Source organism: Apostichopus japonicus, chromosome 19 (genome assembly GCF_037975245.1).
Source record: "Apostichopus japonicus isolate 1M-3 chromosome 19, ASM3797524v1, whole genome shotgun sequence".
Taxonomy (NCBI): Eukaryota; Metazoa; Echinodermata; class Holothuroidea; order Aspidochirotida; family Stichopodidae; genus Apostichopus; species Apostichopus japonicus.
Genome location: NC_092579.1, coordinates 3,585,292 through 3,612,368, shown reverse-complemented (window position 1 = coordinate 3,612,368; position 27,077 = coordinate 3,585,292). Strand labels below are relative to the sequence as shown.

The window sequence follows — 27,077 nt, the reverse complement described above, 5'->3', positions numbered from 1 at the left end:
TAAATGTTTTGGCGGCCTCGCGAGATCGCTTCAAAAAGCGAACCTTTACACATGTAGGCTACAACACATATATATTCGAATTAATACGCGTATATATTCGAATTAATACGCGGATATATTATGCAGTGTTTGTCCCACATGGCTTGCCATATTCGTGAGTATTCGAATTAATCCGTGCATGTATTGGATTTAATCCACACATGTATTCGAATTAATGCGCGGATATATTTGATTTAATACGTGTATATATTCGAATTAATACGTGTATATTTTGGAATTGATCCTAATATATATTGAAATTAATACGTATATATATTCGAATTAATGCGCGGATATATTCAAGACTTATGATTGGCTAATAATATATACGCGTATATATCCAAATTAATACGCGTATATATTCGCATTAATACGCGGATATATTATGCGATGTTTGTCCCGCATGGGCATGTGGAACCATACCCGCCCATAACGCCCCCCCCCCCTTCCCTTCCCTTCCCCAAACACAACAAGGAAATTTAAGGTACGATACGGGAACAGCACAATTAAAACAGAAGAGTAAGTAACCTTGGTATATTAATCTAGACAGATTTAATTGCTTTTGCAGCCTATGGACGCAGTGGAGGATACAAGGGAGGGCAGGGTTAGAGCAGTGAGTTGTTCCATACCCTGGTTAGAGCTGTACATCTACGGTTCTGGTTTGGGAACCAGAGGCGCCCTCTGTTGGTCGTCGTCTAAGTATTTTTTTTATACTAGAGAGAATGTGTAAAAATGGCTCGAACGTGTAAAAGTTTATCTTTCCTGGGACCGACCACCAGCATGTGGCGTAACTACACTTCTGTTTATAAGGGCCCCATTCCTTTTCTTAGGCGCAGGCATGTCCTAATTTTTATTTTTGTGGGACTACGCCACTTCCACCAGCTCCCACCGCCCCACCCTCATCCCTACATGCAGTGGCGTCGCCAAGGGGGGGGGGCACGTGTCCCCCCTGGAAAACCCAGTGCCCCCCGAGTGCCCCCCATCTGAGATTTGGGTTGGTAAAAAAATATATATATATTTTGTTACATTCAACTACCATCATCTCAGTTGGTTTTTCATAAGGACAAAGAAGCACAGTAATTCAACAAATGTAGGTTCTATTGATAGGGTTAGGCATAATATCGACAGCATGTGGTCATAGGCATAGGAACCTCATTTGATTTGGGGGGGGGGGGCTGAAACGACTTGCCCGAAAAATATAACCGAAATTTTTGCGCGCTCCGCGCGCGATCAACATCTTATTGTGCATATCATAAAGGCATTCATCGGTTATTACATCACATACAAATAACATACAATCATTTTGCGTCTTATTAGCCTTCCATATTGGTTAAAATTATTGGGGAATTTGTTACAACAAAAATGATCATAACAATATAAGTTTAAACATTGAAAAATACATTGCAAAATATTCTTCTTTCAGTAGGTGTCCGAAAAATTCTCAGCTTATTGCCCGAATTTTCACCAAAAAAAAGTGAAAAACACATTGCAAATTATTCTTCTTTCAGTAGGTGCCCGAAAAATTCTCAGCATATTGCCCGAATTTTCACCAAAAAATGTGAAAAACACACTGCATAGCCTATTATTCTTTCTTTAAGTAGGTGCCCGAAAAATTCTCAGCATATTGCCCGAATTTTAACCAAAATTTTGCAGCCCCCCCCCCCCCCCCGCCTCCTACGCCTATGCATGTGGTTCATATCCTCTGCAAAATTCTGCGCGTTGTTAAAATGATTACCTCAAAAATAGCAATTACTGGAGATATCTTCAGTTCGAAGTTAGCATCAAATGTGGCACCATTTTGCATCTAGCCCATCCTCCGTATGCGAAATTTTTCCAAAGGGGAGGGGGCACCCCCTCACCTTAGACCGCAATCCGTATCCACCTAAGTGCCCCCCCCCCATCAAATGCTGGTGCCCCCCCCCCTGTGCCTCCCAGTCTGAAAAGTCTGGTGACGCCACTGCCTACATGCCAACTGGCTACATCATATTCCACGACCAAGTAGAGGGGTAGGGTCTTCATGGTGTCATGAAAAGTCATATCAATACAAACGTTAATTCTACGTAATTGCCATGAATCTTACAATGAAGACAAGTATTGTTCTCCTTCACACCACAAAGGCTGGTTAAAGTGGCGCCTGCTCGATATAAGTGGACAGGGTTTGAGAGCGGATCACGTATAGTTCGGTGTTCGCGCCCAGGTTCCAACCTGGGTGACTTTTCTTAAAAAGTACCTTCAGTAACGTTTGGGTTATATAGTTTGGCGTGGCCAGCCTCTTCGTATACAAGTACAAATTCTTGCCAGCTCCGGACAACTCTGTTGTCGTAATTCCTTGAATATACTCTAATAATCTTTTTACTGACTAGCGACTACAGATGATGAGTGTTTCTACATCGACAAACGAATGAATTTGAACTCGTTTGCAAGGCGCTCAGTTGATATACAGACGGTCATTGTTTTAAGTTGCAGACCGTTTTGTAGTAATTTGAATATTCAAAACAACTTCTTTTTCTCATAAGGTTACAAACGATTTACTCGGTCGGTATATGTGTTATGCTGTCGAAAACGTTAGTGATATTCTCTTTTGATATTCTCTCTGTTTATCTTTTTGTCCCTCCTGATCATTCAACTAAAACAAACTACAAATATTTCCAAACGTCACTTTTCACCCTCTCTTTGATTTTTACATGAAACCACGTAGATTTTACACGATCCCACGTATGCGGACAGAACGGTTCAGGCGATCATTTTTACCTAGAAGTTATAAAACTTTGAATTGTATGATACATAGATAACTTTTTTAACCTATTTTTGAGATGCTGTAGTCCATTTTATTATATTGTCATTATGATGAATATCAATAAATTTTACTTTACTTTCCGACATTGAATTCGACATTATTTTGAGGTCGAAACAAACACCCTTGAAGTTATTCGAGTCCTGGAGTTCGAATACGAGGTCGTATAGGTCCTATTTACATAATGAAATAATCCTTCTAGAAATAGCCACTATTTTAAAAAGGACAGATAGATTCCATTTGACTAATTGCTACTAATTGCTACTTTGGTCACCCATCTGATGGGCGACCAAATTATCAGAATAATGTAGGCCTAATATCATTAATAAATCTCAAATCAAATTTCATTTGGTATAATTATAAAGTCTCGATGCCGTTTCTTGCAGGAGCGTAACTAGTGTTTTTTTAGGCCCGGTCCAAGAGTAGAAGCCGTAGCTCTAAATATTGTATATATCTAAACTACTCTTCACGCTAAGCTACAAATTAAAAAACACGGAGTTCTGTTTTAACTATGATCTTACTTGACTAGCTGTTATGAACCTCGATCGGGCTCAAAATGTTGGAAACAATCTTTTGGGAATCCTGGACACTGGTGGTGGGGTAGGGGGGCGGGGACTGGAACCGACTGAACCGCCTATCTGTTTATCTGATAATTTGAAACCTTAATTTTCTCGCTGCTGTCACATATACTGGAAAATGGACAACCAAAACCAAAATAAACACTGCTTTAAAAAATATGATGCACATTTCAATTATGATCCCGGAGTTACAAACTCCTTTTCACTAATTTATTGAGTTCAGAGACAGAATTATAAAGGCTATTGCTTCTCCATATATTATATATAATTACTTTAACTTAAAACATTCCAATATTTAAAAATATATAAATATTAAATATACGTTTGTTTACATTGTATATGGTTTCATTGCATGATATATTGATGTGTTATTTTAATACTTCAATAACGCAAAGTGAGATAAGTCATGCAGCACATTCTAAAATGATCTCGCCCTGAAAAACGGTTAATAAGATAAAAACGGCCGAAAGAACAGGGAAGGGTTGCGGATGGAGATGTGCAGCGAATGAGTTTAATAGTTTAGGAGAAGGAAAAAAGGAGTATTGTGGTGTTAGGACTGTTGGGTAGAGTGTCAAATGATCCCTTGGGTCAGAATGTTGTTGTGATGGCCTACGTCCTCTTCTAAATGCGCAATAAATGCCTACAAGCTTTAGCGCCCCCATTTAAACCAGGGGGATAATCCCCCCCCCACCTCTCATCGAACAGATGGAAAGAATATTACAAAAATCCTAGTGTATAGTACATGAATAGTATATAACGCGTACAACCTAAACATTCAAAAATATCTTCAACTTTGTTTCAAAGGTTACAAAATAAAACACTATCTCATCAGCCTCCAGTTTACCAAACTTTTTAAAAGGGGGGAAGAAGCCATTCCTCCGCCCTAGACCCCCCCCCATCCCCCCGGCCCGGACAAAAGAAGTGTAAAAGGCAATGACCACCAAGAATCGCAATTTGTTGGAGGTGCATCGAAAGTTTGGCAAAGAGAATGAGAGCTCCATCTTGCTATTGATTTAAGTCGTTCCATGCACTATGTAACATGCTGTGATGTACTATATCGTACTTTTGACACTTTATAAGGCCCTGGGGTCGGATTTTGGTTCCCTCAGCTGAGCATTAATTTTTCGATTGATTTATGTTTTGCTATACCATGAAATTACATCACTTTACATGATTCGGTATCCAAAACAACCCGCTTTTTTATATTCTTTAAAATTGTCTTAATCATCACTTGTCATCCCTTTTTTACTTCAAAATTTGGCCAGTAGATTGATATTCCTTGGCCCGAGGCTCATATGGTGCAATGATTAATTTGGGTCTCGGGTTGGCTCTTTAGTGTTTGCAATACATTGACATGCTTAAGCCCCTTGCAAGCTCTCATATTTTGTTGAGTAGTTCACCTATTGTATCAAATTTGCCTTTGTTTCTATGCAAATATACTTTTGTCTCCCATAACATTCGAACGATTTCTTCATTATCAGTTAAACAAAGTTCATAATCTTTGGAAAGTGTCGGGCTAAGTCGGAAGAACGCTGCCCCTATTGACTGACACCATGCACGACTTCGATCCACGGGTCGAAATCTAGTATCGGTCAGCTGAAAGATAAAAAAAAGAAAGATCACGTGATTAGTTAAAATGACTAAATATGTCATATTACTAATATTTAACTGAGTTCCTTAAAGTTAGAAGTCAGGGATAAGTATAGGCCGATAGTTAAAGTTGGTGTACAATGGTTTCTTATGGAGTATATGGGGTAAATTATATGAATATAGAAGGGCCCAATTAACATAATTACAATAAGCTTGGGAAACATTTTATGTGTCGTTTCCAAAGCATAGATTCTAAGAAAATTGTGGAGGCTAGTGCTCTAGCTATCGATTCAATTTGAAATTAGAGGGCGCTGTTCACAAACTACATATTAGAGTTTCAAGTGCAACGTTGAAGAAACGTACTTAGGAATACTTTATTAGGAATAGCGAAGGGAGGGGGCCTGGTTGACAACTGATGAGTACCTACCTCCCCTACCCTTACATCCCATCACCCCCGCCCTCTCCCCATCCTCGTTGTTACATTATTATATTGGAGTTTAAATGGCTCATTCTCATAAATATTAATTGATTTTTTTTGTGGAAACTAACCGTTTGAAGAACTATGTCACATAGATTGCTTGCAGTAGTCAACATTTGCAGGGCTCGATAAATATCACTGATGCATCTTGGGAAAACGTCCGATATTTCTTCAATTCCTCTCACCGGTGCACTGCCACTGCCGACCGAGATGACCGCACCCAACGGAGGAGGCTTCTCGCCCTAAATTCAATAAAAAAAAAATCGAGTTTGATGTAAAAGTACAAAGTGGAAACTGACAAGGTTCCTTGAACGCTCTTGCCACCCTCCTACCCCCCCCCCCTTCTCCTCCTGCTCATCTTCAACCTATTACATTATTACGAGCCAGAATTTAATTAATTGCTTTACCGAATTGCTGGGAATGTTGGAATCTGTATAGGTCAAAACAATATCATCATATAGCGTTTTGTATATACGGCAGAAACAGTTTCCTCAAGAAACTTTAAGGATACAATGACTGTGCATATAATATTATATATTATATTTATATTATATATTATATTTTATATATTATTAAAGTATACGGTATCTATCAGGAAATTAAACAGAGACTCTCTTGATTTTCTGAGTTTTCTCACCTTCATTTGTAAGGACATGTTATATTCTATTATTTCTGTTATGGCGTCGTTGGTTGGATTATTACAGAACAGACCTCCGTCTAAATAATGTTGAAATGGTGTGAAGTAGGTTGGAGCCGAACAGGACGCCCGTATGCATCTCCAAGCAAGCTCCTCTAAAACATTAAAAGTAATAATATAAATATAAATTCATTTGAAAGATCTCCTTCTCGCTATAATGCAAATGGTGTACACATGTTCCTTGCCACATATCGAGAATCATCGCAATAGCCTATACTTTTTGGTTTACTTTGTTTTTATCATTAATACAGTTACAACAAAAAATTTCAATACTGCCTTTGTTTTGTCTGTGTACTATGCATGCTTGCAAGGAATGTGTATTTCCAGAGAAATGTGTTAAAAATACACATACCGAGTTTAGTATATAGGTACATGACTGCAATGAGTATTACAAAACAATGATATCTAAAGTTAGAAAATGAAGTTGATTAAAAGTAGTAAAAGGCGTTTAAAAAATAGGATGAACTATGAAACTCACTCTAAAGTGAGAATTTTAACGTATCGAACGAGTAGAAATATTCAAGTCAACAAAATAATATTAAACAAAGAATGCATAGAGTTTAGGGCATGATTACTAATTAACATGAGTAATTTATTTAACTGTGAATGGTAATAGTAATCTAAGCAGTATATGTATATCACAGTGGAAGCAGCTACAAGGTTTGGAAAATGATATGCTTAAAATCCTTCTCTTCTGACTTAAAAATCAAATGGATGCAAGGTATGGAAACTTGCAAGTACCATGGCGGTCACAAAATGCTCTCCATACCCTCAGCAATATATAATATTGGTTTTACATATGCGCCATTTTTAGCGTGAAAGTCAATAGAATAATAAATTGTTGTACATACTGTACGTTACCCAATAAAGCTTGATTACATTCTAATTAGCTTGTCTCATAATTAATCTTCATACTGACCTCTGGAATCTTCCGGTGGAGGATTCTTGAAGTTTCCTGCTTGTGATACGATTCGAGTGGATGACGTCACAGGTGCTTCAAAATTACGGAAGAAGTGAAGTGCAGGTGGACTGCGATTTGCAATAGTTGTAGTTATTAACAACCTATATTATGGAGTAAAATCGTATTGAAGAGAAACAAAGGTTAAGTACATTATGAAACGGCTGCAACTACTTACAATTTCAAAGAATGGTGAGGTGGAGGGGGGGGGGGGGGGCTTGTGGAGAGTGTAAAAGCTCATTTTGAAAATCTTTGTTTTGGAGCGGGGCAGAATACCAGATCTTCAGGAAATTGGTAGACCTACAATAAACGTCCAATGAGTACACTTCGTCGGTCGTGTTTAATGGGTTTTTATAATGCTAATCAAAGTCATCGTTGTTTCCGTTGATTGGTATATTCACAGTCCCATGGTCCATTTCCATCGAGAAACTGATCACGTGATTGTGACTATGATGTGCGCGGGTAACTTATAGTATCAATTCCAAACCAGAATCTGTTGTTACGAAAATCGTAACCCCCCATTCCCCCGACTACACGTTTTTTTTAGCAAGGACTTTGCATCCCCATATATATGTTTAACAACCTGTCATAATGCTCCCACCTGGAACATTGGGTTGAGAATGTTCAATTCGCACACAAAAGAAATGAAGATGAACACCAATAATAGAGTAAAAGCTACATATCTAATTTATTGAAAATCTCTACATAATAATCTGACAAGAGTATAAGAAAATACTGCTTCTCTCCTCCCTAGCTGCAATCCACCCTCTGCCAAAAGTTAATTACACTCTCCCTCTCACCTTCCTTTTTTCCCCCCAATCTCTCCTCCCCAACAGGTCTGGACTTGTTGATTCCAAAAATAAATCAGAGTAAAACAATGGTGTCCTTTGTGACCATGTGACACACCATGGTCTAAACAAGGATGATGTAATAGACCCATGTCAAAGGTCACTAGGTTGTTACTATGTGCAGTTGTTTATCCTCTGCCCACCAAGGAGAAAACTATGGATGCCTTTAGGTGATACATCCTTACACAACCATTGAACTGAATAAAAAACACTAAGAATTCTCTGTGGGATTAAAAAACAAACTGCACGTGACCAGAGTTTCAACGAATACCATTCTTACTTAGAACCGTGATGCCAACAAAACGTCGACCAGAAAGCCCCGGATTTACCAAGGAAACGAAATTTACACAAGTTACAATGTTATAGTAAAACATTTGCATAACTAAGGTAATTCGTTGTATTATTTCCGAGCGTTCTCTTGACTATCAGGGCGTACTATTACGATATATTTGGTTACATAATTAGATTACATAATTTGCGTCCGTATGTATGCAGTATGACAAACAGTGTCGTGCCCGCAGCTCATGTATCGACTGTTTGAATATAGGCAGTCATCGTTTTCAATTTACAAACTTTGTGAGATTTGTAACGTTCTTGACCAGCATTCTGCTGAAAATTTGGCCCATGCCTTTGTTACGTCTCATTTAGATGATTGCAATAGTGTAATGTTTGGTCTCCCAGCCTGTGAAATCAACAAACCCCTAACTCATTCAGACTTAATCGCGTTTAATCACAAAAACCAAAAAAAAAATCATTATTCGATTACTCCAGTATTGAGAGTACTGAGTTGGCTGCTAATTCAACAGCGAACCATTTCAAAATATTATGTCTTTAGGATTCTACAAGTGTACTGTTGCCATGGCGTTGTAAGAGGGTGCATTCTTTGCTCGAAAGCCCCGGACTTTAATATTGAGTTACTCTAAGTTTTTATGTTGATAGCGCGTTTCATATACGTGCACCACGTTTAGACCGAACGCACTATAGTTATAACATATGTATACGATGATCGCAATGGAGAATTATGGAATAAGGAATATGAAGAACAGAAAATGAGGAGCCTGAGATTACTCACTTATTTTTGTTATACTTCAGATCTTTAATCTTGGCCTCGGTTCCTCGAGTCATCCGTTTAACCAGTGGAAGAAACCTCTCTCCGTCATAAGGTTTCGACCCGTGGAATAATTCGTTTTTAAAGTCAAAGTAGATTCTTCTACATTCAAGTAGTGAATATCCTGTAATGAGATTTCAGTTAATTATATCCTTAGTTTGGGGGATGGAGGTGTTGCCGTGGGGGAGGGTAGGGCGGGGGGGGGTAAAGGATAAATAGCCCTAATGTCAATCATGGGGCCGGAGAAATATGGGATGAAATAATCATATATATTTATCTTCGTAGCTAAATATGGGCATACTTTTCAGAAAAGGAAGACTTCTATAAAAGGGATACTGTAACGATATCTCCATGTTCATGTATTGATTTACACGTCTTGAGATATGACCTTGTCCATGTTCCACGGACAACAACGATAGTTTAGATGGATAGGGCTTAAACCACAGTTTACATACGTAGAACTCGGCATGGCAAAACCGACACTAAAGTACTTATAATTATTACTTACCATGGAGAAGGGATGCCGCCAGTACAGCGCCTGCGCTAGTTCCGACGATCCAATCAAAAGAATCAACAATCCTTTTGTCTGACGCTCTCTCTATTGCTTCTAAAATGAGTACTAATACCAATCCGCGTATTCCTCCGCCGTCTAAACATAGCACGGTTTCAGCACGTCTTGCCTCTCCTTTCTTGGGGGGATTCTTCTCAGCTTGCTCTCTGAGAGAACTAATGGTCATCTCCAGGAACGGATCATACACTAACCAAAATAATAACAACAAAAATATAAAGCATATTAAGAATGACATTTCAAGTTAACAATGTCGTTTTAACTGTTTTGAATTCATTAGCATTTAAATTGATATTGGGGGGGGGGGAGGGGGACATCTTGGTCATTTTGCATCCTCTTGCCTTGGTATAACCAACGGTCCTCTCAACACACTCTCAAGTATTTTCAAAAGCAAAAACATAAGCCGAAACATAAAGCTTAGGATTTTGTAGGCTTTATTAAAGAGTATTTTTTTTGTACAATTGCGAACTGTGGGGCACAACGAAGGATCTTGATCGCAAAATTGACACTTTTTCAAAGGAGACTACTTCGTAATATTCTCAACATTAGATGGACCAATAACAATTGGTTATCAAACAATGAGCTCTACAATGAAACCAACCAAACACCTTGGTCATCCATAGTCGCACATAGAAGATTGAGATTTTTCGGTCATGTAGCAAGACTCCAGGAGGACGCTCCAGCAAAGGTTGCTTTGAGAGAAGCATTGGGACATATTGCTAAACCAGTAGGAAGGCCCGTGACTACCTTGCTTGGAAAAATAAAGTCGCAGTTTAAGGACGTAAACATTAACAATTTCGAGGGAGCAATAAACCTTGCGCAAGATCGTGATACGTGGCGGAGGTTAATCACTGAGCATGTCGGATAGACGAGACTCAACTAACTACTACTACTTGCCTTGATATGATTATCAGAGGACGGGTGTCTGGGGTAAAGTGATACTCTTGTTCCAATCTCTTCTCTCCTCTACGCACACACATACGAACATATTAAAAGAAAACCTTGACAAAAGTACGGTATTCTCTATATTTGAAGTTTGTTGAAATAAAAGTTTCATTAATTCTTCCCTTATTAACATGTAAAGATGCACGATTTTCTGGATCGGCCCCTGGAGTTTTTTTTTCGTAAAAAAAAAAAAACACAACTTCTGCTCAAAAGAACCAAAATGTCTTCCAATCCTTTTGTACAGATGATTGAGTTTGTTTGGAAATAAATAAATCATAACAATCAACTGCACAGTACAAAGTTGACAACATTTTCATTACAGAGATTTTCATGCTAAAATAGTCAATAATGCGTTTTAAAATTTCCTGTGATTTGATTGGCTAATAGTCCCTTATCATTGTCTGCAAACATTCTTGCATCTATTGTGCTCAATGAACAAAGTATGTTTTTTAAATGCAACTACTTGTAATATTACTGCCCCAGTGTAGAGATAGCGAAGTGCGCTATTTGCTATCACAATGCTATCACATACTGTAATGGGAAATGGGTCGGAACTGGCTGCGGTGGGGCCGGCTTGCCTATAGTGGTTGGTCAAAAGGATAATCTTGTTCAAGTTTAAATAAAACTTGATGAATAAAATTGTATTGGGTAACTGCTAATGGTGACTTCAACAGGGGCTCATAAGCGGTGTGAGCATATACTTGGCATTTTAGGGTCTTGTTCTTGTGTCGTAGAGATCTATACGTTATATTTCGACGTCATGGGCCTCATTAAATCAGTTAAATGTGTAATAATTTTAATCTCCCCTTTTCTCTCTAGGCACTCGTTTTACCTTATATTGGTTTCCGACATTCACATGCAATCATAGCCCATAACATGTTCATAGACGCTATGTATGGGAGTTGTATACCCGTACAGAACTGTGCACTGCATGATGCCAAGGCCAGCACATATAGTATAACTAGTCTACGGCAAAATTTCCCGCTTCAGAATTTGACAGTAATTTTGTTGTTGTTTACTGCAGTTACAGCTTTCATCATTTTTTTTTCGTGCACATTATAGACCTATCACTACGTTGCGCACAAACCAATGTTTTGTCTGGGGTCATTATAACTAAGTATTGTGCTTTCCTGTAGAGGTAATTTAAAGTTTTAAAGTGTTTTCATGGAGGACTGTATAGGGACGCAAACCATTTTTAAGACTTTACGTCTTAAATTCCTAGTAACAATATATATATATATATATATATATATATATATATATATATATATATATATATATATATATATATATATGTATATATATATATATATATATATATATATATATATATATATATATATATATATATATATATATATATACATATATAGTTGGTTGGTTGGCGTCTATCTTGGCGCAGAGTGCTCTATGTCCAGTGGACAGAGCGGAATATAAACTCTGTTGTCTGACGATCGTTATAACGCGTGAAACTCCGAGTTACAACTACTAGTGTTAAACTAGTATCAACATATATATATATATATATATATATATATATATATATATATATATATATATATATATATATATATATATATATATATATATATATATATATATATAAATATAAATATATATATATATATATATATATATATATATATATATATATATATATATATATATATATATATATATATATATATATATATATATATATATATTAAAATATATTTATATATATTAGAAAATAAATATGGGGTAACCGATCAAGTAAAAAAGGAATTATTCATATGAAAGACCTTACCTTTTTCGAGTTCATCTGAAATGTCAAATTGTGATTCCTGTGGTAGACCATCGTAATATCCTTGGCAACGGCAGCCATCTTTACAATCCGTCATATTGTCGTTACATCTCTCTGCTCCCATACTGTGTAAAGCACGTAAGATATCTGCTCCTTTCTCTGCAAGACCAGATAGGCGAAACAAGTAAACTTGTGTGGCTGAAAGCAGGTGTGTTCCATTCTACTAAAATGTACCCTTTTCTGCATCACGTTGTAGCTCGATACGATCGTTTGGCTGAAGTCGCTCAAATCATATGACTGTAAATGTATCATGTTCACCCAACCTGGTGTACCGGTACTATGTTTGTAATTATCTTATAATCACTTGATGAAAATAATAGTTTTCACCTATAGTCAGTTATATGCAAATTAGTGTAGGTGTAATTCCTGTTTATTGGATAATACGTCACTGACAAGGAAGGTTATTTAGTATATAAAGAGAGCACTACGTTATAGCAATGCGCAATGTAGCGTTTAAAGATTATTACTGCGCATGTACATGTGTTGCCTCCGTGGTCAGGTCAAATAAGTCAAACACAAACACGATTCCCAATTGTATATAACATGCCAAAAAAAAGAGAGATTTTTCATCGGATTTTCATTTACGGGTTGTAAGCTTAATCTACAATCATAATACGATGGAGAAAATGACTTTAGTCAGCCTCATAACACTGAATGTACGGGTGAGATTCGTGTTAAACCATATATATATATTGAGAATGTAAGCAATACCCTTGGTACGAAAATGTAACGACTGGGTGGAAAACAAAATTAAAGCCATAAAGTGCAACCAAGTATGGCATTAAAGGACATCAACGTATCAACTATAAAGTTACTGGTAGGTGGTGCATCCGCACTGTTAGATTAAAGTTAAAGGGATTCGGTGACACCCGTAGATAAGCCGAATCTGAAATAAAATAACTGGTCACCCTTTTGACAAACTGTTTCACAGTTTCAACAGACAACATGCATAGTCTTGTTCATATACCCAATGTACACATTCTATAGTTTGACTCCTCTCAATGATTGGAAATTGGTTTGAGATTTCAACAACTCAGCTTTTAAGTCTCTTGCGGTCTTTTAAAAATTCTACCAAGATAACATTTACGGTAAAATGAGATAGACAAACCATTTGACGGACTGACAGACGAACAGAGGAACTTTAAGTTTGATATTTTTTATACTTACAAATAAGAGGCCTATATTGTAAGAGAAAGTTGTTTTTGTATCAGAAAGACACATGATCTCTGTATACTGACAGCTATATATGCTTTCTCACACGGCTGATTTATAGATGTGAGCTCAAAGGGTATTATTCAGAAGGCCCAGAAATGGGTATCGGGGGGAGGAGGGGGGGGGGGGGGCTAATTCCCACTTTTGTAAGTGAAGAAAAACATATATCGGCATCTTCACGGAGTTGATGAATAGTCATTCACCAGAATCTACTGAATCGGCGACCAGAGTACCAGGTATAATGATATCATCAATTTTTAGTTTCATATATCTCATAATCATTGAAGTATCTTGGAGAATTCACAAAGGCCATTGGCTAATACACAAAAATAACCTTACTAAGAACGTTACCGGTACCAAGGGACTGTTGAAAATGTCTGTTGGGTACTTGAAGGTTTTAAATCCCTTGAACGTTACGCGTGTAATTCTCTATCAAGTTAACATGTGTATGGATGCAAAGAGTATACACTTCCTTATTTCTATGTTTATTACTAATGGGTTTAAGTGTCACATGAATTTCCATAAGACTGTTCTATATACTGATATCATCATGCAGTTGCCAGTGATGTTACTGTTAACTGGTTTTGTTTTTCTACGTGGAACAATTTCGTATAGAGGGCAAGATACTATTATGTGTTGATCAGCAGCATGGGAGCCACTTGAACAATCAGCTCTTACCTTCATGTTGAGCAGCGATGTGTCTTGGTGTTTGGCCCGAATGATTCTTCACATTCACGTAGGCGTTAAAGGCGATGAGTGCGTAAACTAAATGTGGATTATTCAACTGTGGAGAAAGGCAACGTGCATATCATGAATTAATACAATACTCTATACAACAAAGATGGGTTGAGATGGGTCGAGAGTGATCTGTATATCCTAAAGCCGGATCTCGAAAGAGATACTCTGATACATTGAACAGACTTATTTGCCACTTTTGTTCACCATGTAGTTGTCATTCACAGAAATACATGTCACTTGTGGGGCAGCAAAGTGCTAAAAAGGTTGAGATCTCAATCTAGGGCAGAGTATACGGTTGTGGAGTGGCAGGTAAGCAAGGAAGCGACGGATCATTTCCAAGCCAAGCCGATCGCAAAACATATCAGTTTCGTTCCAAGTAAACTGATAAAGTAACTGGGTGTATATATATTTTCATTCAAATTCTTTGCCTATATCTTCAATTGCATACCGGTCATTTGATCTGCCCAATATAGTATATAAGAGAACCAGACTAATTAGCTACGTTTGACTCAGTGGCTCAGATTCCAAATAAAACGAATAAATACGAGGCACTACCTGCAACAGCTCACAAGACAGACAGTATATAGTTACACAAGTTAGTTTTCGACACGTCCTGTGATATAGCCAGTTTGAAACTTGTTCTCATGCATATGCAACGCACAATCAATACAAGTCACCCACTTGCGAGAATTTTGTTTCTCAAATACTCTACTTTCATGTCCCGCTTTTCAAAGCACTCGTATTGACAGTATGAGCAGTATGAATATCATGTTTGTATCAGTAAACATGTGGTACTGTTCATACTATCAATATGAGCGCTTTGAAGCAAGATGTGGAGGACATTACAGAGTGATATTAGCATTAGAAAATTGTCTTTACTGGCTGACACCACTGACCTCTGAGGTCAGTGGCTGACACCAATATGTCAATTCACGAGTCACACTGTCCTTTTCATGGAACGCCTCAAGGACCACAGGTGACGTTTCCGCCAGGAGGTGCTTCTACTCTAAACAGGAGGTACCTTCTACCCTAAGTGACCAGGGCTTAATTTGTAAAGTCGTGTGAGGGGTCTCAAACTAGACTGAAAACATTCAACTCTAGCTTTACTGTACGACACACGGGAAATCAGTTCTACAATAACTGCTAATAGCTAGACTCGCTCGCTAACATATTCCCAACCGAATACAACAATGCATGCAAAATTACACCTAAGCGAACAATTTGTTGCATATTCTGAGTGATGTATTCCAACGGGAATTTTAATGATTCCACCCAGACTGAAATATATGTTATTTCAAAGGATGGTTTGTACTTTGGATATTTGAAAGATTGCAAAATGCAAAATGTTTCGGTGACAACATTTAAACTTTAAGGTCCGCCATTTGAATGAAATATACGATCAGCTACGCTGTAATATTCATCCAGTCTGATCATTTAGATCCTCTTATATAATTTCCGTTAATGTTTATTCATCTTATATGTTAATTTAAAACAATCTTACTGACTACTTATACATATGAAACTAAATTGTTTGATCACATTCTGTTTTCTTTTTGATATTTGATAGATACTTGGACTCCTTTCTTTATAATATTTGCATTTTTCACTAGTTTTAATAAATGGAATGAAAAACGAGTAAGTAGCAAAGTGAGAGTAAAATGGTTTGTTTGGCTTGAAGTTGTATTTGGCACGTTTCCAACTTTAATAACCAATTAACTAGCGTATTTACATGCACGTGATGTGTGTGTTAATGCAACACAATTTTGAGGAGGAACTAGGAGGCAAAAACCAAACCATCATCTTTAGCAACCTTGGTTCAGGCTAGCACCTCCAGTTTAGAGTAGTAGCACCTCCTGTTTAGGGTAGCAACGCCACCTGATATCCTTTTGGCGTTCCATACCTTTGGTTTGCTGGCATGGGCATGGGTGTGGGCGGTTTAGTGTCGGGTAGAGGATGGAAAGGGGAGGAAAGGTGTATAATACGACTAGTTTACAAGCTGATGTAAGGCTTTGCAATGAAAAAGGATTATAAAATAGTTCATAGAATAAAAATATGTGGTTACGAAAATCGCTTGGGTGGTTTTGTTGGCTTCAGAAATGAAAGGGGAAAAAAGGAGACAAAGACTGTTGTTTATGCGAGCTAATTGTATACAGGTATTTCTATCTGTGGAATATAATATCTATATCTGCGTACTATTCTTCGTTGCATTTACCGTCGTATATGTCAATATGAAACACTGCTATATACGCCTTTATTATATCATTCGCATTCGGTAATATACGTCTGTTCTACATGATAATACTGATTGTATCTTGGTAACAGTGCAGAGATCAAATTCATTTCAGAAAATCTCGCAAAACTGCACGATGCTTTGTTCAACAGTTACTGGTTCAATGAATCCATCACTTGAATCAATCAGGACACCTTTAAGGGTCACCATACACCCACCACCCCTCCTCTACCTTTATAAAGGTACTAGTCATTGTACTTATTGATAATCTATATCCGAGTATAGCCATGTCACTCACGGTACTATAGTAATACACGTTGTGACGGAATGTGGGCTACTCAGCAAGTTTCGTTTATTTTAATTGCAATACATATACATACATACACAATTATTATACAAAAAATAGTAATGAAAATTGACGATACATGATAACAGTTGTAACAGTAAGTATGAAAACAAAACAAAAAGTAACCATATATGAAGCTAAGCATTTCTAGTCTGACCATTAAACTTAGATGCATATGGCCTAACAATGAAAGGTCAGACACAATGTGGAGTTATCTAGAACCAGGTGAAAGAGTACGGTGAAAGAAGAGATCTAAACTCGTGATTCGAGTTAGTGTCATTGATTAAGTAAGTGACGACCCCCCCCCCCATACTATCAACATATATATATAAAACCGCATAGTAGGTGGTTGTCATTTACCATGCAGTGATGCAACCATCATCCATGCCGCCAAGGGCGTAGGAACCGGGGGGCTGGGGGTGCCAGCCCCCCCCCAGTGAAAAATATGGACGATACTTCCGCCCCCCCCCCGCTCCGCAAGTCAAAAAACCCCTTTTTCAATTCCAAATGAGAAAAAAAATCTCATTTGAAGCACCAAATTGCATCTAAGGCCAGGTGAAAATGCAAAATTCTTTACAAAATGGAGTGGGTGTTGAAGTGTGCTATATTGCACCAAATTGCATCTGAGGCCACCTGGAAATGCAAAAAAATTCCAAAGGGGAGGGGGAACCCCCTCCCCTTTGACCCCTCCCCCAGGCCGTCCATCAGTCTTCAGCCCCCCCCACTCAAAAGTACCTTCCTACGCCACTGCATGCCGCCGTCAAGTTCACAATTTAACACAATTTTAATTGTGACAAACATAGAGAGAAATCATCAGTATAGTAGGAGGGTGATGTGGGGTGGGGGGGCGGAGAGGGAGAGATAAAAACGAAGGAGTTTAGGAACAAAGTCCCTTCCCAACAAATCGGGCGACCATCTTTCTATCCGAGTCTCGGTCAGGGTCATCGAATGTGATGAGATTTCAGTTGTTGCAGACAACAGCTGTTTTAGATATATTTTAGATAGTATATAGCCCTAGATATTAAATCGATTCAAGCTCACCTGCACTGCCGTATGCAACGGAGCATTTCCTTCATCATCTGATATTTCCAAGTCTGCTCCGGAGAGAAGAAGCTCGATGAGACAATCCAACCTCTCATTCCTCACGGCATCGTGTACTAAAGTTTCACCGTGCCTCCGGCGAGCGTTTAACTCGTATTCATCGTCAAGTACGGCCGATAACTTCGGATCTAGACGGTCCCGTACGCTTCGGCCGCCGGTGTCTTCGTAGAGATTGAAACATCCGTAGAGAAAATTGAAGACGCGACTAATCTTTGCTAAACATTGCAAGAAAAACTGAAGCAAAAGATTTTTCCAAAAGATCACAAAGCGTTGTTCGAGAAGTGCTACTATTTCACCTGTTTTCTGCTGCAAGTTTAACTCCATACTAAGTAGGCTATACGTAGCCTATACTTAATTTACAAGCAAATGATGATCAAATGTCATTAACCGCCTAAACCAGTGTGGAATGCATGACATAATAAGTATTGAAGAGTGCAAATGTAAACAACCACATCTCGTTAATACAACCGGGCTTGATTAAATATAACGGTCGTCTCCCTATAGCTTTCTTTTTTTTTATAACTATCTCTGTTTTTTTTTCATTTCTTTTTCTCACACCCACTGCTGAAGCTATAATTACAAACGGCCAGTATGCCTTTATCCGTGTTGTATTTGACACTGTACAATAGGACCGAAATCTTTTTGAATTGATAATTGTTGACTTCATTGTTATACATACCGTACTCTAGGATATCTCTATGCATGCTATATATTCATGCTGGCAGAAACCACCAAAGCTTTTGCTATGGGGATTATATACAGCTTTGTGTACTTATTTTCAAGGACATAACATCGTGTCAGTATATATATACCGCGCAGGCAAAAGAGGCACACGGCACTGGGAAGTCTTTCCCTTCAATTCATCGTAACGGATCGTCAAGATTTAGGCCTAATATATAGATACAGCTTGACGTAGGCCGGCTATAGGGCTACCAATGTTTTTATGACGCAATCGGTCAAATTAGAGGCCAATTCGTGTGAACAACGCACAATACAACATTTCTGTCATTGTTTGAAAATATATAGTCGAACTGAACAACATGAAATGGTTGAAACTAATGTTCTTTGGTGGAATTGAACAATTTTCACCTACCAACAAAAAAGTAAAAAAGCTGGATGTTTAATTTTCCTCCAATGAAATGTGAAGAATGCCAAACAGGAACCTTCACCCACGTGACAATATGAGCCTATACAATATGAGGGGTGGATCAAGCATTTTAGGAGGACGTGTTGTGGTCCTGGGGTTGTTGAGGTGTACTCCCATTTAGGAGAGGGTCTGTAGATGTCTAGACGTCAAATGGTCCATCTTGATGCATATTTAGACTATATATATATTAGGTAACAAGGTATAAACGACCGTGCTAATAAATTCTTATGATTTTCTGTGTGAGGTCGAAAACAAGGGCTCGTGAACACCCTCAAACCCTGCCCGGATCTGTACCTGAATATTCAGGGAAGGTACATACGTATACGGTTGTCACTTCCCCTCTGTTTATGGATTGGAAAATTTTAACTGTTTTGCAAATATAGTGGACATTTTGAGATAAAATAGCAAGCCGTTTTCAGATAAGACTGTTGGAAATTCGACATAAAATGTCGAAATTTCGACTTATTCCTACTCACTCTAGGCTATTTGTTGACTGTTTATTTCAACAAAGTTCGAGAAAAACCGTGACAAAATAGTGCAGAATTTTGATACGAAAAGGTCGAATTTGACAGAAAGGGTTAACATATTGGATTATAAGGGATTTGCCACGCATGATACTTCTTCACGCGATTGGCACAGGACGGCGGACTCGGACGTATGGAACGCTGTATTTTATTGTGGAAGTTTAGAAATCTCGAATTAATATCAGATAGACCTATTTCAAGTTACCGGTAATTAAAGATATCTTAACTGATAATAACTGATAACTGAAGATATCTTAAAATCAATTTTCAGATATTACAAAGCATCACAGAATGTTAAATTTCTCAAGATCTAATTCAGATATCTCAAAATTAAGTTTAGATATCTCCAAGTAGGCCTATATGAAATTTACTGAATTTAGATATCTGGATATCTGAAATTCCCGGATTGAATTTTAAAACGGCTCTCCATAAGGACGACACGATCATATTGAGCGAACAACCATTAATAAATTAAAAGGTCTTTCACGCATGGATTGAATAAGCGGAACCAAGGGTCATTTTTATTTCAAAAGCGGAAGCTGTACTGAACCACCAGGAAATATCAATTAGTTGACCAATCTGTTGTATAAGTTTCACCTAGTCAGTATAGAGTGGTCACTGAGGCTGACATAAGGTGCAATTACTGTTGTTTATAGTTGTGTTGTTAATCGAGTTCGTCATACTTTACCAGTCGAGGCTGCAATCTTGTAGCAAGACAGTTATGTAAATTCTGAATAGCGATATTAAACGTTGGTCACCCATAAGCCTATTCCGCGATTTAGCAGACGTTTTTGGGAAGATAACCGTACTACATTTATTTTATGTTTTTTTCCACAAAAGTACAAAATTAAAATAAAAAATTAAAAGTACAAAATTAAAATTTATGAATCTTGTGATGACCAGTCTGGATATATAATTATAACTCCCTAATGATTATTTGAAGTTTGAAGAGGGGGAGTGGGGGTGCCCCAACTTTTCAGCAGGGGCGTATCCAGGATTTTCCAATAGGGGGGGCGCCAGGCATGAATGATCGCCGTCCTGGGGAATGGGTCTAAGGGGAGGGGTGTACAATTTTTGCTTTCGAAGAAGGGCTGAAATGCAAAATGGTGTCATATGCATGGGCGGCGATCCGTACTTCCGAGTGGGGGGGGGGGGGGGATATGACCTTGTTGACTGTCTAAGCGTAGCGCCACCATGAGTTGGCGCGAAGCGTACAAGAACATTTTGGGATTTACAAACCCTCTAGATGGCCGGAAACGGCACTTCCCGAGGTTTCCAAGCGGCATATACCCAACTTTAAAATAGGGATGTCATGTCCGAAATATCTCATAATCAGGATCCAAAATACTTTTTTTTTTAATTTCGGGTGTTATTTTGGGAAAATTGCCCCTGTCAATCTTGTTTCAGGCGCAACGTTAGAATGTTCGAGAGCTCTTTTATATTATTCGATGAAGAAAATGGCCTCATGCAGGCTATTATAGGCCTATACACATGCAATACACAATTACACATAGTTACATTCCTAGGTACGGATTGCTAGGGCATCCAGGTGAAACGTGTATTAAGCATTACCCTGGTTACATGAGATTCTCAGCTGTTCGAGGGAACATGTACGTGTGTAGGCCTACTGTAGGGCCTATATGAATACTATGAGGGTGCATATATGTACTATATCAATACCGTGGGCGCAATAATACATTTTGTTGTTATAGGGCCAATGAAGCCTACAGTCAACTATTTTTGCTTTATAAAGACGCTTTATTTGAAAAGATCGCACTGCGTTTATGGTAGGCGAGAAATGAAGCTAAAAAAGAGCCGTACATTAACGAAGATGCATAAATGTAGGCATGAAAATATTCTTATCCCTGGCATTTGGTGGGGGGGGGGGATATGGTGCATTACATCCCATCCACCCCTTTTCATGGGGGGGGGATATATCCTCCCTCCACCCAGGATCGCCGCCCATGGCCATATGTGATCCATTTTTCGACCTTAATAATAAGCAACATTTCCAGTAAATAGGGACACAAAATGCACAATTTAGTATGGCTGGCATGTCACTTATTGTTTATAGTGATAATACAAACACAATTACCATCTATGTTTCTAAAACTATTATACCGCCGAACTTTGCCAGAACCTTTTTTTGGCAAACAAAAAATAAAGCATACGGGAGGGGGGGGGGGGGTTGAGCGATCACCGACATCTCACATAAAGGTCGTCATCAATTTTTTTTTGTTTTTTTGCTTAACTTTTTTTTTTTTTGGTGACGGCCAATAGGGGGGGCGCGCGCCTGTTGCGCCCCCTGGATACGCCCCTGTTTTCAGTGTGTGTGGCGGAGGGGCAGAAGTGTATTTTTGCCCCCCCCCCACCTTATCAGTATATAAAGGAGTGCCAGGCAGTCAAAATGAGCAATGGTTCTTCTTATAAATTTTTGGCACCATCCGTCGAATTTTCGAATTACCGAATTTCGACATGAAGTCGAAACCTTTTACACGAAAAGTCAAACATTTGAAGAAATATCCTAAATTTGTACAGTTTATGAATAAATTTCGTGTTGAAAATTAACAATTTTGCAATTAAAGACGTAATAGAGAAATCGATGTTTCAACTTCATACAAATTCAACATGTCAAAAAAAACCATCCAAATTCCAACAACTTTGACATCTCACGAAAAGATAACATTTTTGTTTCACATAGTCGAACGTTGACAATCATATCTTCAAAAATGTTCAGCTAAACATTGTGAGGAACATTTCGATAACAAATTTCGAGAATGGAAATTATAAGGTAAATAAGTCGAAATTTGTAGATACAACAGTCGATATGGTCGATGAAAATGTGGAAATTTCGAAATTACCGATTCGAAACTTTGAGAAACAGGTTGAAAATATCGATTTAAATGTCAATATTTCGAGAAGACAGTTGAATTTTGTCTTATCTGGGACACCGCAGCTAGTATAATACTAAAATTCTGCTGGGAATGAAGATAATCTAACCTCTTGTTACAGGTGTGATTTGAGATGGTCCCCCGTAAACAATTTTCAATGTGAAACGACATGCTCGTTGGCTGCCCACGGGTATATTAGAGGGCGGGCGTCACAAAATTGTTCAACATCCGTCATAACGCATCACAAAAACATTTGTTTCCCTCTGCCGTCTTCATAATTATTCCATGACACATAACACAATAAGTGCCAATATCTTCTTAGATGTGTTTTCTTTAGTAATATTGTGGAGTTTCCGTCAAGTTTAAAATGTAGAATTGGCTTCGACTGGGAGTGGAAGTTGGGTAGAATGATGAAAACGGTAGCTAAAGACGGTTTCATAATACCAACACCATTTCTCTTGAAAATAAGTTCTTTACCACAAAATTTCGTTTTCCCTCTTTCAATTTAAGTCTTCCGACTTTGTACCCTCTGCTATTAAAATGACAAAACATTTCGTATCAACAATTAAATTAATTTCTCTTTTCAAATTTGTTTATTTACTTCCACAGTAACATTTGAAAATGTTTAACATTTATTTAAGTTGGAAACGTACATGATGGTGATAAAGTCTTGGTTGATATTATCATTTATCAAATAAATTAAGACAAGAAAAATATTTCCATATGACATTTATAAATTTGGAAAATTTCATGTTTTTCCGGTACCCCAAAAAGTTATCTATCCTTTAAATTTAAGTGTCTATTCATATAGTACTATCCATATCTGTCCATCCAATCGAGGACAAAATGAAAGTTTTATAGATTCTACATTAAAAAAAAAAATTCTTAACCATTTCAAGATAATGCACAACCCAATTATCATACCCATCACCCTTGAATTTATAGCTGCAGTATCATACATATATTCCCAGCTGATATGGAAATAATCTTGACATGCGCCCTCTATAGTAGCCTTGCCATTTTGTCAGAGCTCTCTGAATATGAAGGCTGCCCTCACAGAGAAACTGAATTTATGTGTTTTATTAATAGAAATGGGACACAAACCCAACCATTATCTTTAGCTTATATTATATACATCTTTGAACAACTTCCACCCCCACCACTCCCGCCCCCCCCACACAGCTATTTGGGAGATATCCTATCTGTTTAGTCATTTTGTAAATCTGTGATGTCATAGTGCCACTAGGATCTGAAACCCTTCACTTCTTTTACTTTCCATATTTTCAAGTTGGCATTTTACATCAAATTTGACCCTGACCACCAATGCCATCATTATAGGTCAAGTGACCAGCTTCAATTTCTTAGATTCAGCACTTTCAAAAACCCAAAATCTCCATGATAACAAAATTGATATTGTAATAAAATAGAGAAAAACATAAACGAAGCACATGTGGCTCAGTGATATCATATTTTAGACTTGATTAAGTCTTGCATGTTGCATGTCAAGAAATATTAATTCTGTGATATCTCTCGAATGGAATAACATATTTCTTAGCTTTTTGGGTACAGTTTTCCCTGTTATCTCTATACCATAGATCAGTACTGATTACTATAGGTTTTTGTCTTCTTTAATATAATATGAATCATAATAATAACTAAGATTATAAACAATAAATTTGTCAAAAGCGCCGTACATATATAGTTTGAATAGAAAGAAAAGCAAAAACAATCATGCAACAATGAAAAATAATTACAAATCAAATTGAAAAAATGTTTAGCATAGAGGTAGGCTTTTAGTTTAGATTTGAAAAGTGATTTAATAGGTATAGATTTTAAATGGTTTGGAGGGAATTCCACAATTTGGGACCAGAAACTGAAAAGCATGGTTGGCATAGGTAACCTCATTGGTTCTAGGTACTAGGAGGGTAATGAATTTTGACTGACGGGTGGCACACTTGTATTGTTTTACTAATAGAAGTTCGGAAAGGTAATTTGGAGATAACTTGTTATAAATACAATTGTGGATTAAAATAAGGACTTAAAAATGTATACACATTTCAATTGGAAGTCAGTGTAATGCTTTAAGAAGAGGGGTAACATGTGTAAACTTAGTTTGCTTGAAGATAAGTTGGGCAGTTAATATAATGAAATAAAAAGAGTCTGTAACAATCTGTGGCTATAGAGTTGGTTTAGCACATATATGGTAAAACTATGATGTCTTGATATTGAAAAGAAGTATATTACTAGAAAGTTCTTGAAAATATGGTCAAAAGTGCCCACTAGACAATGGAATAGAATGAATTAAAAAAAGAATGCATTTTGTCGAAACTAATTTTGATGAAAATAAAGAAATTAGAAAACAGCTTCTGTAATGATCCATGGCTACAGAGTTGATTGGCACATACGGTAAAACTATGTCTTGATATTAAAAAGAAATATATTACTGGAAAGTTCTTGAAACAATCGTCATAATTGCCCCACTAGACCATGGAATTGGAATTACCAAAAATAAATAAAAAATACAGGATTAGGACAAACATTTTAGTGATGGTAATAAAATCGCACACATCCCACAAATAAATGATTTGATTCATCCAGAAAGCTAGTGCAAAAGTCACCTAGTACTTGGTTCATATGATGTCAGTTATACCATGTGTAACATCTTATAATAAAGACTGATGGACCACTATATTTTTTACAAATAACAAACGACTGTATTTAATTGTAAAGTTAACTCTCACCCTTAGCCTTTATCCCTCATTTGCATATGCGAATGCTAAGACGCTATAGGAATGATGCCCTTTATTTTTGTAACAATAGTTTAATCTTTATATTCACTGTTGCATGTTAGCTGTCGGCGAGCCCTGGCTTGCTTGTGAATAGAGCTACTTTCTTGTTTGCCACGTAGTTATCACCATGTTTGTACAAATATTGTCTTTGGTTGTAAGATCAAGGCTCCTTTAATGATCAAAGACTTATTAATTACAATATTTTGAGCAATTTTTGACACCATTCAATACTCCAAAGTCTCAAACAAAATTCCTTAATTGAACTGTATGCAAGTGTCATTTCAAGTCTCATGAGATGTGTCCATTTTTAATATGCTTTAAACATGAGATTAATACCTTTATGAAAATGTGTAACATTACATATTTCGATGCAGCAATAAAAAAAATTAATATCAGATGCAGCATCTGCTAGTCTGTAACATTACATACAAATATAAAGTATCTGTAACATTTACACAATACTTTCTACACTGTATGAATACGCCATCAATATTGTGAAATATGTTAAGACGTCAAAGCTGCATAGTTAAAAGTTTTGAAATCAAAATCATTGTTAAATAACGTACAGGTATTATGTCTGCCACGAAACACGGAATAATTATCATTTTTCATTATTATTTATTGTTATATACTAACATAGTCTTTTATTTATATTTTAACAGAAACAGTTTTGTCTGCTTTGTTCTGCTCTGATAGCTATGAGATATAAAATATACTTTGCCTTTCTTTTGGAGGGCATTCATAGGAATTTTCTGTTCTTGTTCCCTTTTCATAGTCCGTAAACAACTGAATCACCAAAATAGGAAAATTTGTGCACAAATAACATGATCTTTAGGGCATACAACAGGTAAACGTGACTCCTACCGAACTCAATGCATAGGCATAGGAACTGAGGTGGGAGGGGGTAGGGGACAGAGGTTTGGGGGTTAGGGACGCACCAACCCTAGGCCAAAATCTAGTGGTAGGAGCCCCCCAGGTTTGAGAGGGTTCCTACGCCTGTGAGTTCAGGTTGATTATTTCTCTCGTAATTCAACTCGTCTTATCTTGCCACTCACCGTCTTTGGGAGACTGTCAACAAATTCAATCTGGTAAAGAAAACAAAAAAATTAATCCATTGAGGAAGAGTGCCCTTAAGATGACGTACTTCAACATCACAAACGAGACAAAAAACAATTATGGAACTCCACTCTTCTTGTTTAAAGTAGCTAGGTGTGTTGCATGATGTTCACAACCCCTTGTTTTAAGTGGTTCGCTTCCGTGATTTAGTTGTACTACAGTCAAGTTACTAGTAAATCATTCCAGGGCCAGTGGAATAGGATTGAATCTGGGAGGGGCACAAATGTTGATGGGCAGTTTTATTTCTGAAAAGGGGCACTTTTTTTGATAAAAGTATAGGGGTGGTGAGTGGGAGGTGGAGGAATGCCAATTGTGTTAATATAAATGATCTTTTGTTGAGAAAGATATATTAGTATCATAGAAAGTGTGCTGTTGATCAAAGCTAAAAAAAGGGTACTTAAAAGTGCCTTTGTGTTAGACAAAATCAAATACTGGAATTGGTGGGACAAAAGGCATAGCGGGTCTAGTTTATTGATACTGATACTGAGGTGATTTTAAGGATCGAGTTTCAGTCCTTAAATGATACCCACATGT

General features: G+C 37.4%; 2 protein-coding genes across 3 annotated transcripts in view; both read right to left on the bottom strand.

Moving 5' to 3' along the window:
• Positions 1-3,583: 3,583 nt before the first annotated feature.
• On the bottom strand, positions 3,584-18,846 carry LOC139959418 (85/88 kDa calcium-independent phospholipase A2-like). Its single transcript, XM_071957009.1, has 9 exons — positions 18,017-18,846; positions 14,340-14,445; positions 12,393-12,548; positions 9,599-9,847; positions 9,055-9,214; positions 7,096-7,238; positions 6,117-6,271; positions 5,551-5,721; positions 3,584-5,007 (listed from the first exon to the last, which is right to left on the bottom strand). The coding sequence occupies exons 1-9, from the start codon at positions 18,398-18,400 to the stop codon at positions 4,789-4,791; spliced, it is 1,743 nt and encodes a 580-aa protein (XP_071813110.1). The 5' UTR covers positions 18,401-18,846; the 3' UTR covers positions 3,584-4,788.
• Positions 18,847-23,208: 4,362 nt separating this feature from the next.
• Positions 23,209-27,077, bottom strand: part of LOC139960574 (acyl-coenzyme A synthetase ACSM3, mitochondrial-like) — a 40,976-nt gene continuing 37,107 nt past the window's right edge. For both annotated transcript variants that reach the window (XM_071959026.1, XM_071959027.1), the window contains exon 16: positions 23,209-26,512. In XM_071959026.1, the coding sequence (XP_071815127.1) occupies positions 26,441-26,512 (72 nt within the window). In that variant the 3' untranslated portion in view covers positions 23,209-26,440. The remainder of the gene's footprint in view (positions 26,513-27,077) is intronic.

What these genes read in the sequence shown, in the direction of transcription:
- LOC139959418 (XM_071957009.1), bottom strand. Translation starts at nt 18,400, where the DNA reads ATGGAGTTAAACTTGCAGCAGAAAACAGGTGAAATAGTAGCACTTCTC. An exon ending in CATCGCTGCTCAACATGAAG is followed by an intron (nt 12,549 to 14,339) that starts GTAAGAGCTGAT and finishes CTGGTCTTGCAG; the next exon opens with AGAAAGGAGCAGATATCTTA. An exon ending in CTGAAGTATAACAAAAATAA is followed by an intron (nt 7,239 to 9,054) that starts GTGAGTAATCTC and finishes TCCATAATATAG; the next exon opens with GTTGTTAATAACTACAACTA.